Source organism: Psammomys obesus, unplaced genomic scaffold (assembly GCF_907164565.1).
Source record: "Psammomys obesus unplaced genomic scaffold, mPsaObe1.curated_primary_1811, whole genome shotgun sequence".
In the NCBI taxonomy this organism is placed as follows: domain Eukaryota; kingdom Metazoa; phylum Chordata; class Mammalia; order Rodentia; family Muridae; genus Psammomys; species Psammomys obesus.
Window position 1 is genome coordinate 6,926,127 of NW_026596039.1, and position 13,129 is coordinate 6,939,255.

Below are 13,129 nucleotides of genomic sequence, written 5' to 3' on the forward strand. Positions count from 1 at the left end.
CCCTAACAATTTTCAAATTCTAAAAATCATTTCTAGTGCAGTAGAAAGGCAAGATTTGATATAGTTCTGAGTTTAGAGGGTAAAATTTTCTGGCAACTTAATTTCTTCCAGGAATATCTTTTTATGCCCTCCCACCTGCTTTCTGAAATCCACCAACCACAATATTTACTCCATCCCCCTTTTTCTCCTTTTCCCTTACACACCACCCCCCTCTCTTTTTAGCAGCCACATACAAGTCGGCCATATTAGAGAGATGGAAATAAAGCTTCCTTAATGTTGTATGTGTATTTGAAGTACATCCGTGCATTTTCTTTTTTAGCATCTAACCATTCCTCCCTTGTGGTCCTTGGTCCCTCAATCACCCTCTCCCATAGCCCACCCGCCTAACATCACAGTCTCTGAAAATGCACAGGGATGCCTGGCTACCTCGCCCTGCCTTCAGTCTCACGGGGCTCAGTCTGTTTTTCTCTTTGGGTAAGTTAGAACCACATCTGCATGCTCTTAAGGGTCAGAAGCGCAGCTGCAGCTGGAAGAGGGGGGCAGGGGGCAGGTGGGAAGGAAGAGCGGGAGTGTTTCCCTCAGTGTCCTTGGGAAGGGGCGTGCTGGGCATCGGGACAGCCGGGACTGCAGGATGCTGGACTACTTGGTCATATAAATATTGACTGGGGGTAGGGGGCGGTGAGTGTTGCTTGGGGATGAAAATGATCACAATTATCAAGAGGTTTTTTTTTTTTTTTTTTCCTTCTTCCCCCACTTTGGATTTCCCTGAAGTAGAGTTATGTGGGGGTGGGGTGGAGCGAGGCTGCTCTGCAGTCTCTTCAGGGTTATTATCATCATTATTAGTAGTATTAGTGTTGTTATTATTTTCATTTTTAGCTGTTTCCGATGAGAGCTCGTTAGGAGTTGCCGGCTTATCTTAAAAGTCTCTTTCGAGAGCCCCGTTCCCCGGAATCCGGTGGGTTTAGAGGGTTAGGAAGGAGACAGTGCTCTCTGGAGAGTTGGGGGGCAGAGAGTTGAGTCTGTCCCACCAGTGGGTTGGGATGTGTGGGAGGATGCGGGGATCACGTTTGCGGGTGGGCTCTGGGTTGGGAGGAGAGACCCCAGAGCAGCTGCTGTGGGAGCAGGCACCCTTGGCGTGGGCTGGCTAGAAGGGAGGAGAGGTCAGGTGTCCAGGATCCAGGGAAAAGGAGAAAAATATACACAGGGAACCTATGGAGGGGCATGGTTTGGTCTTTTAAAACCAGTCTTAGAATGGTCCACCCCAGCCTTGCAGACCACCCAGTCATACGGTCCCTAACCAAGTTCATATTTGAACACCAGAAACTTCATGCTAGGCAGGTGGCTTGGAAGCTTTTTTGTAAGTGTGCACCCTCCCACTCTGCCCTCTCCCCCCCCATTCCCAGATAAGTCTTACTTTGTAGTCTTGGCTGGCCTCGAACTTTCAGTGATTCTCCTGTCTCTGTCTCCTCCTGGGTGCTGGGATTATAGACAAATGCCACCATGCTGGGGTCTAAACCTGCCCCATTGGTGGTTTTATTCTTGCTCTTAAAACTCCCTCAGCGGTGCCCAGGGGTCAAATCTAAGGATCATAGGTGGGAATATGCTCCATTACAAACTCTCAATCTCTGTCTCTCTGTGTCTCTATCTGACTGACTGTCTCTGCCTCTCTTGCTGTGCTAGGTTCTCTCTCTCTCTCTCTCTCTCCCCCATGCTGGGTACTGGGCCACAGCTCTAGGCAGAGACATGAAGCAGCCCTGGTAGCCTGCACAGTAAGAACCTAACATCTTCCTTCCCGTGGGATTGGACTGAAGCTTAAAGCTACCTTTGTTCTTTACTTCATAACCATGGGTCGGATGCTACCCACCCTGAGCACCACTTCTCTCATGGGTGACTGGAGACTGTCTCTTGCTTGGTGAGCTTGTGACCTGATGCACAGCAGGGACTAACAGGGACAGACCTTTCTGAACGCTTCCCAGGAGCCCTGGCATGGCATATTTTGTTTAGCCCTCACAGCAGTTATTTGAGGCAGATACTATGATTCTATTCATGTTCTAGGGCGGAAACAGAGGCATGGAGAAGTTAAGTAATTTATTCAATCAGGTCATGTGACTAGCATAAGTGGGCTGAGATTTGAACTCCCACGTGCCTGATTTACCACATTCTCTTTTAATATTGGGACCTACTGCCCCCAGAGGTCAGGAAATGGTACTGCTCTGTTTAGCATTAGACTGGTGGGTGAGCTGTCTCAAATGCGGGCTCAGAGAGTGGATGAGTGATCTGCACAACAAAACAAAACAACAACAACAAACAGAGTGTCCTCTCAGGAGTTAGCCACAGCCTCATGCAGGGGGGAGGCTGTTTGTGGCAGCCATATCTAAGTGGACAAGGCCAGGGGCCCTGGCAGCCAACCTGGGCTTGAGGGAGATGCAGAGGCCTGTTCATGAGGGCTGCAAGGGGGAACAGAAAGAAGCAGGTGTTTCAACAGGCCTGTGAGAGTGGAAAGCTTGAAGCTGCGCAGAGACATGCCTCTGGCAGCTCATACTCTTGGCAAGGGAACGTGGGTGGCTGGAGTTGCGCTGGTCACCGGGATGGACGGAGGCCACGATATTAGGTGGGGCAGAGTATCAGGGACAGGGCACGTGGGGGTGGCTGTAAAGGTGGTAAGCATATATTCCCAGAGTGCTTCTCAAGACCATCAGTTCTTCAGCCTCTGGCCTGCCCTTCGAGGTCTGGACTGTATTTGAGGGAGCCTAGAGAGTGGAGCGTGGCCTCACTCAGTCCAACCGCACACTCTGCTGCTAAGGGCAGTACCTAGAGAAGGAGGAGGAAGCCTCCTCCCCACCTCTCCCAACCTCGGCAACAATCATCACTGAGCACTTACTATGTGCTAGATGCCTTTCTGGATGCAGCGAATGAGAAGGAGTTCACCAGAGCCTCTTGAGAGGCCCAGGAACATAAACAACAACTCAGCATTGTATGTGCTAATGCTAGAAGTCGCCTTTGCCAACAGCTGTGTGCCAGGCACTGTGCTGGGCTATGCACATACAACAAGTTATTTAATTGTCCCAATAGCCTCAGAAGGGTGCCCCCTATACTACAGGTGAGGACATGGCAGCTCTGGAAGGCTAAGGGTCTTGCCTAAGAGCTCAAGAGTCCCAGTCTTGAGCACTCCCCGTCACTTGGCCCCTAAGTTACTAGAAGAAATAGGAACCTGGCTGGGAGAGGACCAGACTCCAGGGAAGATGTTGCCAAGCTGCACCTTATGAGTGGGGTTTGGGGTTTATGGAGAAGCACTCCAGGGAGGAAGGTGAACAAACGTCTCAACCTAAAGCAAACAAGACAAAAACAAAAAACTAACCAAAAACCAAAGCCAACCCCCTCCCCCCAAACAAAACAAAGCAAAGCAAAACAAAAACAACAGACAATAAAACATGATCAGGGCCTGGCGGGAGGAAGGAAGAAGACAGTCATGTGAGGGATGAGGTCTGGCAGGAGATGAGGCTGTGATGAGGCTGGGTCCCAGATGGGAAAAGGCCAGGGCACATGATTGTAGCTTGGTTCTAGCTGCCTGTGGAGGAGACCTGGGCAGGAGGATCTGAGCAGAAAGGCAGGAGAGGAGGTGGGGTTAGTTGTCACATTAGCCTGGGAGGCTAAATGTCCCCTCTCCTCTTCCTCCTCTTTTCCCTCCTTCCCTCCCTCGTTTTCTTTTTCTTTTCTCAAGAATAAAACAAACTTATAGATTGCTTTAGGGCTAGAAGGAGGAGCAAAGGGAATTTACTTCCAGTCTTTAGAAGAGAGTGTTTGGCACATGAGCCCGGTTGCAGGGTCTCTGCACAAGTGGTCTGGGAGAACAGTGGGTGTCCACCCTGAAATGACAATAACACCCTGCCCAGCTCCGGCTCCTCACCTCAGCCTTGTCTGCAGCCAGGTGGCATGGATTCAGGTTCTAGTCCCATTAGTTCCTGGGTGTGAAGTTGGGCTAGTCACTTTACTTCTTCGCGCCTTATTTCTTCGGCCAAAAGTGACCTGACCGGCAATAATGCTTGATGGTTCTGTGCCCTCAGCGAGGTTTCTAGGGAACACTGAGATGTCTGCAGCGCGGTGGGTGCCTGGGGCCCATCTATTTTACAGATGCACCAGGATCTTCTCAGCTCTGGCTTCGACCAATGCTTTCCTGAACTTAGTGAGAGCCTAAACTGGTGGGAGGTTCAGGCCTCAGCCTGGCACCCCTGAGATTCTCATGAGGTGGTGGTGGCAGTGGCGGTGTGGGGGGGGGGGAGGGGGGGTGACTCTTGGACCAGAAGATGAGCGCCATCTTCCTGGCTTTGGCTTGTCCTTGTTCTCAGGGTGTGTCTCAAAGCCCCTCTTTTCTCACGGGCAAGAGGATGGCACTAGAGCTACAACTCTGGAGGTCCTCTTTGCTCTGGCTTTCTTTAGTTCGGGGCTCCCTCCCCACTTTCTTCTCTGCTGATGGGACTTGAGCGTTCACATACATGACCACTAGAGGGCACACAAATCCCGTCTGGTGCCTCTTAACCCGCATTGCACCTTCCCCTTTCCCCTGCCATCAGCTTGGGGAAAAAAAAAAAAGCGCGCCTCTGGCTCCCCTTGCAGCTCTGCGACCTGACATAGCGGCAGGCTGGCTCCTTCTAGATGAGGGAGATGTGAAGTGACATTCAAGTTCAGCTGCTGGAGTGGGACAGGTGGAGGAGGGTGGACTTTATAGAGCCAGCTAGTTTTACAGAGCATTTTGGGGGTGAGGGGGGAGAGCTTGGAAGGTGGAAGCCCTTTCAAGGGAGGGGCCTGGAGGGATGGGATGCCCAGCATAGAAGGTAAACTGGGGACAAGCCTCTGTCAGTTCTTTTCCTCAGATTTTTCAGCCTCTGCAGTGTGGGGGTGGCATTAATATTTTCTGCACACGTCCTCCTTCCTTGGCACCATGCCAGGTACTTTTAGACTCTATATGAAAGTGCAAGAGCAGAGAGTCAGCTGGGCTTTGTTCCTCTTGGGAGAAGCCCCATCAGCTTTCCCAGCTGGTGTTCCCCTGGTGAGCATTCTGGAGTCATTGGCCCTGCAGGTGAGGTCCATAGGTCTGCCACATAGGCAGGGCTTTGGGGGGATTTCCAGGCCCGGCAGTCTTCCTGTCCTTAAGTTCTGAGCTTTTCAGGCCCTTTGTGGGGATGTGCTGAGCAGAAGGACACTCTGCACAGGCCTGGCTTTTCTGTTTGCAGGCAGCCGTGCCCTGCTTCTGGAGGTGGGGCCAGCAGATTTGTGAGGAAACCAGGATCCCACAAGCTGGCTCCTTAGCTAGATCTGAGGGTGGGGAGGGGAGTCCAAGCGAAGGGGTCAGTCTCCAAGGTACCGTCAGACCTAGAGACCCCCCCCCACCTCACCTTTTAAGCTCTTTCTCTTTAAGTTCCAAAGCAGAACTTAAGGAGAAGGAGGTTAATTACAGCCTCCATTTGCTGAACACCTAGCACTTATTTTAGTCAGTGTAACCACCCATCGACAGTGTCATGAGCTAGGTTTTCTGGAGGAGGAGGCTGAGGCACAGGGAGGTGAAGGCGTCTGCCTACGTTTCTCAATTGATCATCTTCGAGGCTAGAGCTGGAATGGAACCTAAGTGAGGTGGTGGGGAGGGGCATGTTTCACCCAGCAGGCATCCCGGGAACCACAGCCCATCTTTGAGCTCCCTGGAATCACCCCATATTCTACCCCTTGGCCTGGCCCATGGCCAACGTTGACCTCAGGTCTTACCATGTCTTGTTCTTTCCCAGCTGTGTGAAGATCAACCCAACCATTGGAATGAGGCCCTTGATATTCCGAAAATGGCTCCTCCCTTCTCTTGAGTTAGATGATGCCTGAATATCACTCTCTCAGAGCTTTGTCCTCTGACCGTGCTGCAAACAGCTCCCCTCTGCCGTACAGCAATCCTTATAAAGCCCCTGTTATGTAACACTCCAGACAGCCACATTTTTATTTTAGTTGTTGTCACTGTATGGCCCCTCAGCAGAACACAAGCCCCACAATGCAGTGACTCCCCCCTCCCTCTAGTGACAACTCCCAGGACCTAAGACTAACCACCTGGCACACAGTAGATAGTTTACATATATTTAGTAGGGATGTGGTTCTGTTGGAGGAGTGCCCGCCTACCATGCATGAAGTCTTCTATTTGGTCCCTAGCACGGAATAAACTGGGTGGTGCGGTGCACTCTTGTAATCCCAGGGGTGGTGGGTGAGTCAGAAGTTCAAGGCCATCCTTGTCTACATGGCTGGTTCAAGGACAGCCTGGGCTGCAGAAGGAGGCCCGCCAGACCCTTCCACCCCTGAATAAAAACAAAACACAGAACAAACAAACAAACAAACAAACAAAAAACCCACCACTAACACCACCCCCCCCCAAAAAAAAAATCACAAAGTAAAGAATGAAAATGAATGATAGAATGATGCTGAATGTCACTGCGGAGGGTTTGACCTGAGCAGTAGCTCTACCCCTGAGCTACTGCTCTGTAAGGGCAGCCCACCTGTCTTCCCTCAGCTCTTCTTTGCTTAGAGGACCCTGGTGGCACTTTTCTCAGTTGCAGCATCAGGCCTGATCCACGTCTGGTGCCTCATACAGGACTTGAAAGAGATTTCCGTTCCCACCCTGCCACCTGCCAGCTTGAACCAGCTTTTTGCCATAGTCTTTCCAGGATGACTTTTCCCAAAGAGGAGGTCATCGCCATAGGCCGATAGGCAACTCCTCAGCTGTCTATCCTTTTTTTTTTTGTCTGGGGATGTTAGTGCTTGTGCCAGGCATGCCCCTTGGAGACACTGACGCTTCCTTTGGAGGGGCTTTGACACCACATAGATGATCTGAAGTGGCTGGAGAAGAAGGGGAAACTGAGGCAAGGCCAGTGAAGCCTCTGGCAGGGAAGTGGCATTGGGGTTGGTAGGGACAAGTAGAGACGCAAGTCTACTTTTCTAAGTGGACTTAGAAAAGGCTGAGGCCAAACTTGGCTGTCCTTGGCCTGGTAGGCAGTTTGATGGCTCTGTGGCTCTGTTCTATACCTGTTTGGTCCCCCCTTTCCTCTTAAGGACCACATCTGGTGTCCATCATGTGCTTTGCCTTCCCAGCCGCAGCTGAGAGGAGCCCAGACTATCAGCCCCTAACTCTGCTCTGCCTCTCTGCCTTTGCTCCTCGCTGGCTGGCCATGGAAGGGTTGAAACCTTCCACCTCTGTCACCAAACATCCTCATCAGGTTGTGGTTTCATCTGCAGTGCCCCCGGGGCGGAGCATGGAGGTCACAGTCCCCAGTACTCTCAGTGTCCTCAATGGGTCTGACACACGCCTGCCCTGTACCTTCAACTCCTGCTACACCGTGAACCACAAGCAGTTCTCTTTGAACTGGACTTACCAGGAGTGTAATAACTGCTCGGAGGAGATGGTAAGTCCTGGTGGAGGAGGAGGTGGAGGGAAACAGGAGCCCCAAAGCACGAAGCCCAGCACTCCCATCCCTACTCCTGCTTTGACCCAGGGCCCCAGAGGACTCTGGGTGGGCTGTCTGAAACAGAGGGCATGATGTCACAACTGGATGACCCTTCTGAGGCTAACCCCCTTTCTTTCCCTGTGGAAAAAGAGAAGCAATGGGAGAGGGTGGTCCCCGTGATTCTCATAGCTCCTTGTTCACCCAGCTGCCCACGCTCTCTATACCTGCCCCCAGTTCCTCCAGTTCCGAATGAAGATCATTAACCTGAAGTTGGAGCGTTTTGGAGATCGTGTGGAGTTCTCAGGGAACCCCAGTAAGTACGACGTGTCAGTGACACTAAAGAATGTGCAGCTAGAAGATGAAGGCATTTACAACTGCTACATCACCAACCCACCTGACCGCCACCGTGGCCACGGCAAGATCTACCTGCAGGTCCTTCTAGAAGGTAAGAGTGACCGGGCTGCTGAAGAGACACTGCCCCTTCTCCACAGTGTAGCTCAGGGCACTTCAGGAAGGCTGTGACCCCATCTCATCTTCAGGTGCTGGTACTGATGGAAGATATCAATGCCTTCCCTCTGGTCCTTGAAGGAACAAGTCAGCCATGATCATAACCTTAATAGCAATAGCTCTCATAGGCTTTACCTCATTTCATCTACACAGAACCCACTGAGAGGCGAGCTCTTATGCCCACTGTATGGATGAGGAAACTGAGGCTCAAGAGCATTTCTTTTTTTTTTTCATTCTTTGTTTGTTTGTTTGTTTCTTTTATTCATTCATTCTTTTTTTTTTTTTAATTGAGACAGGGTCTCTCTATGTAGCCTTGGCTACCCTGGACTTGCTTTGTAGACCAGGCTGGCCTCAAACTCACAGCTATCCACCTGCCTCTGCCTTCCAAGTGCTGGGATTACAGGCGTGCACCGCCATGCCCAGCTTCCCAATTCCTAATGTCTACAATCTAATTTAGATCTAATCTCAAAGTCTATTTTAAATATTCCATTCCGGGGGTGGAGAGGCTTTTTGAGGAGACGTGAGGGTAGGGACACTTCGAGGTCAGTGGTCTAGGTTGCTGTGAATTTGGCTGGTGCCCTGTCCTGGAGAAGGGTCAGATCAGACCCCTCATATTTTGAAGAGCAGTGGCAGCAGAGGAAGTTTCCCCCAGCTCCATGATTTCTGCTTCCTTTCCCCCAGTGCCTCCAGAGCGGGACTCCACGGTGGCAGTCATTGTGGGTGCCTCCGTCGGGGGCTTCCTGGCTGTGGTCATCTTGGTGCTGATGGTGGTCAAGTGTGTGAGAAGGAAAAAAGAACAGAAGCTGAGCACAGATGACCTGAAGACTGAGGAGGAGGGCAAGACGGATGGCGAGGGCAACGCGGAAGACGGTGCCAAGTAACTGGCAGCCTGCCCTGAAGCCCCTCCCCATGTCCTGTCTCCTATCACTCTCTTGCCCTATCCAGTGTGACCCTGCCTGCTCTCTCTTGGTGTGCTTCTCTTGAATAGGACCCCAGATCTGGGGCCTCACTTCCCATCCCCCACCCCCATACCAAGGGTGACCTCCCTCCCTTCCATTTGAAAACTGCCTAGGTGTCCCAGGGAGAACTGAGAAGGGCTCCAGCCTGTCAGTCTTTGAGGAAGAAAGACACACGTGTGTGGTCCCAAAGGCAGGATGGGGGAGGGAGGATAATGGGAGAAGAGATCAGCTTCCCATCTTGTCTAGGGTTTGGTCTGGTGTCAGTTTAAACTGTGGGGGTGGCAGCGTATGTGTGGTGGTTCTGTGCTGACCAGAGGCGCCATGGGAAGGACTCATGGTGGCTTTGCTGTGTTCCTCTGGCTACTCCCAGCCCAGAACAGCCATCAGGCTGGGGATGAAAGTGGGGTCCTACCATTTGCGGGGGCATTCTTTAAAAACGTGACTGTGCATTTCCAGAGCACTAAAAGAAAGCCAGGGCTGACACATTCCTGGTCACGAGCCTTGGCCCAGAGGACTCTGTTCTGGCCTCATTTCTATCACTAGCCGCTTCCAGAGAGGCTCTGGTTCACTGTTGACTACTGCTCCTTTGGGGATGCTGGCAGGAGCAGTACTGGAAAAGTGGCATCGGGTAGGATCAGACCTTGCCCTCCATCAGGAGACCCGAATTGAAGTCTGCTGGGGGACTGAGGAGTGTGGGTGAGGGTTTCGTTGCATACTGGCTGCCTTCTCCTACAAGATGGTCACTTTGGCTTCAGCCAACAGCACCCAGACTCAGAACTAGGGTGGGTTGGGCTGGTATTGGGGGCACCTTCCTACAGGGCTTTAGTTTGGGGGTTTCTGGTTGCCCTTGGCAGGGTTTCCATCTGGCTTTTGGCAAGAAATAAAAAAGAGAAAGCTGGAAGGAAATGTGAGATCCTGCAGGAAGAGCCTTTGAGCCCCGCCCCCAGAACTCCCTTTGTAGGGGAGAAAGTCGCCCTCATGGGACGCCAACTTTCACTGCCGTTTTATTATCTTGTAAGGAACTTGTTGAAGTCCAGAGATGAGGAGGAAGGCAGGGTGGAAATGGCTAATCAGAGAGCGCAGTGTTGGGAGGTGCTCAGAAGAGAACTAGCCCAGAGCCTCCTAGAGATGGAGAGGCTGAGGTTCCAAATGACTGACAGAAGCTGAAAGCATTGCCAGGTTCTGGCTCCTTGGTCCCCAATTAGAATAACTAGAGCCTCCTGGTGGGAGAACCTCAGGCCTAAGAGGTGTTTGTGTGTGATGGTGGTGGTAGGGTTCATCTGGCCCTGCCTCCCTCCCAGGAACTCCGCCCCTACTAGCTCAGGGAGTTAGCTGTCCAGGGTAGGAAATGAATGGTGGAGACGGGACCATGACAGTCTCAGGGACCAATACTTGCCTCTGCTTATCAGATAGCCAACCAGAAGAGACAGTGATAGCAGATGGGAGGTTCAGCTTCCTTCACTTCAATTCAACAACCATTTATTGAGCCTAGGCTCTATGCCGGGCACTGTGCTGGGTGCCAGGGGTGCATACAAAGCCATAACAGAGTCAGGGACTGCCAGATCTGCACTGTAGGACCAAGGTTAATTTTTTGGTGCATCTACTTCCACCTCTGTAGCTGTAGCTTCCACAAGAGAGCCAGAGGAGAAAAGGAAGACAGTCTTGGGAAAGTAAGAGTGCAAAAGGAAGAGGGAAGAGACCACGGGGAGGGATGCAGCAGTCAGGTAGGTGGGGTACAGAGTAGGGGATGGGTAACCAGGCAGAGAACTCCTGGGTAAGGTGAATCTAACCCTTCTGGAAGTTCTAATCTCTTTGGCTCAGTATCTAACTGCCAATCAACACACTGCCTAAGCCACCAGGATGCCCAGAGCAGGTGGGTACTGCTTATCCTTCAAGCCAGCCCACTAGGGATCGAGAGATGAGTGGTGGGCACCTCAAGCCATCTGAAACCAAGGGCAGTGGTACAGAGTTCTGCAGCTTGGAGTTATCAGTTTTTGTCACCTTGCACATGCCCTCTTGTTCCAGGGGCCACTGACAAGGAGCTTTGCTTTGGCTGAGACTCATAACTTTTGGATGGGCTACTTGTGAGATACCCCAAGGTTTTTCTAACAGGCTGCCTCTTTAAGAAGCTGAAGCTGGGGTCTTTTTTTTTTTTTCTTCAGGTATTTGCCCTCACATGCACTTTCTTTTGGAGCCTCCTAGACCCTCTTTCAAGGCCTCCGGGCTTGAGTTTGGGAACAACATGGGGCTTCTGTGAGGTGGGGCGGGAAACTGTGAGATATTCCTGCAGGAGCCATTGCTCAAGCTTGCTTCCTAGCTTACGCCAGCAAACTGCTTGCTTGCTGCAGTGTGGGCTCTGAGCTTTGCTTCTGGCTGCATGCTCCCACCACTGTGCTCCCAACCATTCCTGCCTCTCCTGCCCTCCCAGAGCCCCCTCCATGCTTCCCTTCTGCCTCTGCCTCCCAATTAAGGGCCACCACATAGAAAGACGGGCTGGCTTAACCCGTGGGATTCAGTTTATGAGAACAAAGCACAATTTTTCAGGACTGAAAATCCTTGTGGTGCCTTGGAACTGGCTTTGGAAATAGCTGTCTGCCCCTCCAGTTGTGGGCTCATCAGTTATCCCCCGTTTATAAAATGGAAAAGCTGATTGGGTCCATGTTTCCCTATGGGTCTCCTTGGGAAAACTGGGCTGCTAAATATCTACAAGATTCAGTGAAGCAGATAGACGGGTAGAAATACTGGCCAGGTCCAGAGAAGTTAGTCCCAGGCCATAGGAATGGCTTGGCGCAGTTGGAACGGGTGATAAATAAAAAAAAAAAAAAAACTTTTTTTTTTCCTACATGTGTCTTAAGGATAGACAGCCTTGCTGTGCCTCTTGCTGATGTCTTCCTTTATCGAAGCTTGCTGCTGATGCGACTGTACATAGCCTTTCTATATAGGTAGAGATATATTATATACACAGATATAACACATCTCACTATGCCCACCCCAAAATTACACTGTGTGTGTGTGTGGGGGGGGCTGTAATCACATCTCAGTGTTTCCGAGTAGATTTACCAAAGGTTCATTATGGAATGTTCTTTATGCTTTTTAGGGGAGAACCCAGCTGCATAGCAAGAGCTTATGTACATCTAGGTTCTGTGTCCTGTTTGGTGGTAGGGAGGGGGAGAGATGCTTAAACAAATGGCCTTCTGTGACCTGACTGCTGGGAGCAGGCTGAGTTTCTTTAGCAGTTTGTCTGATTGTTTGGATCTACTGGCTGCAATAAACACACTGTCTCCCCCAAACATCTCTCTGGTGTGGTGGCTTTCTTCCCAGGGTGCAGACTGGGGTAGGGGAAGGCTTTGCTGGGAGCCAGATGAAAGCAAGCAACAAAGTCCATGTCAGAGACAGCCCCCGCTCCCCTTACTAGGAGACCCACATGAAGCCTAAAGCTCCTTTGCCATGATGCCATGCACACTGATGGGTGTGAAAAATCTCAAAGCACTTGCCTTACAGAGAAGAATGTAGTCTGCCTGGCCTGCTCTTGCTTTTCATCTATTTGTCCTTCCAGCCCCTGGAGGAATCTGCCCTCCACAGTAAGCCCTCTGAGACAGGTGACCAAGCACCCACTGCTGGAGAGACTTTCAGTTACGTCTGGGACGAAGACAACAAACACTCAAGCACCCAAGGCTGACTGCTCTGAAGATGCCACCTATTCTTTTCATAGACAGATGGGCCATCCTTCCTGCTCCTGGATTCTTAACAGTGCCTCACTAGGCAGACAGCTCTCATGCCTGCCCTGCATTCTGGAAAGAGAGAGTGACAGCTGGTCAGAGTGCCCCAGTGCAGCTTCAGGGGGTGCAGGGGGCGGGGAGGGGTGTTGGGAATGTCAGATGGGAAGTCAGGTTACCTCTGTCTCATTTGCATTTGTATCACTGTATCCTGTTTACCTAGTGCTGAATCAGCCTTAAGACATTTAAGGACCAGTGAGATGGCTCTGTGGCTAAAGGTGCTTTGGCACAAAGCCCAACTTGTGTTCCATCCCTGGGACTCACATGATACAAAGAGAGAACCAGCTCCTGGGCAAACACAGGCACATACACATACAAACTCAATATGTAAACAACGTCAAGACCAAGGCCAACCTTCTGTCTGGGGTCTCCACTGTCTAGGGACTTAAACTTTCTGAATATCAAGGAAAATTTATAA

The 13,129-nt window shown here is 51.2% G+C and overlaps 1 protein-coding gene across 2 annotated transcripts; it reads left to right on the forward strand.

Annotated features, from left to right (window-relative positions):
- The first annotated feature begins 228 nt into the window (after positions 1-228).
- On the forward strand, positions 229-11,792 carry Scn2b (sodium voltage-gated channel beta subunit 2). Of its 2 annotated transcripts, none has more exons than XM_055622391.1 (4): positions 229-474; positions 7,261-7,427; positions 7,704-7,914; positions 8,658-11,792. In XM_055622391.1, exons 1-4 carry the CDS (start codon positions 405-407, stop codon positions 8,855-8,857), a joined length of 648 nt encoding a protein of 215 aa, XP_055478366.1. In that variant the 5' UTR covers positions 229-404; the 3' UTR covers positions 8,858-11,792. The 2 variants fall into 2 exon arrangements, with proteins under 2 accessions (XP_055478366.1, XP_055478367.1); XM_055622392.1 differs by lacking the exon at positions 229-474 and adding an exon at positions 889-955.
- The last annotated feature ends 1,337 nt before the right edge of the window (positions 11,793-13,129 follow it).

Bases quoted from the DNA above. Each gene is read 5' to 3' on its own strand.
- Scn2b (XM_055622391.1), top strand. From the start codon at position 405: ATGCACAGGGATGCCTGGCTACCTCGCCCTGCCTTCAGTCTCACGGGG. The intron at 475-7,260 runs GTAAGTTAGAAC...TTTCATCTGCAG, and splicing joins CAGTCTGTTTTTCTCTTTGG to TGCCCCCGGGGCGGAGCATG. The intron at 7,428-7,703 runs GTAAGTCCTGGT...ACCTGCCCCCAG, and splicing joins ATAACTGCTCGGAGGAGATG to TTCCTCCAGTTCCGAATGAA.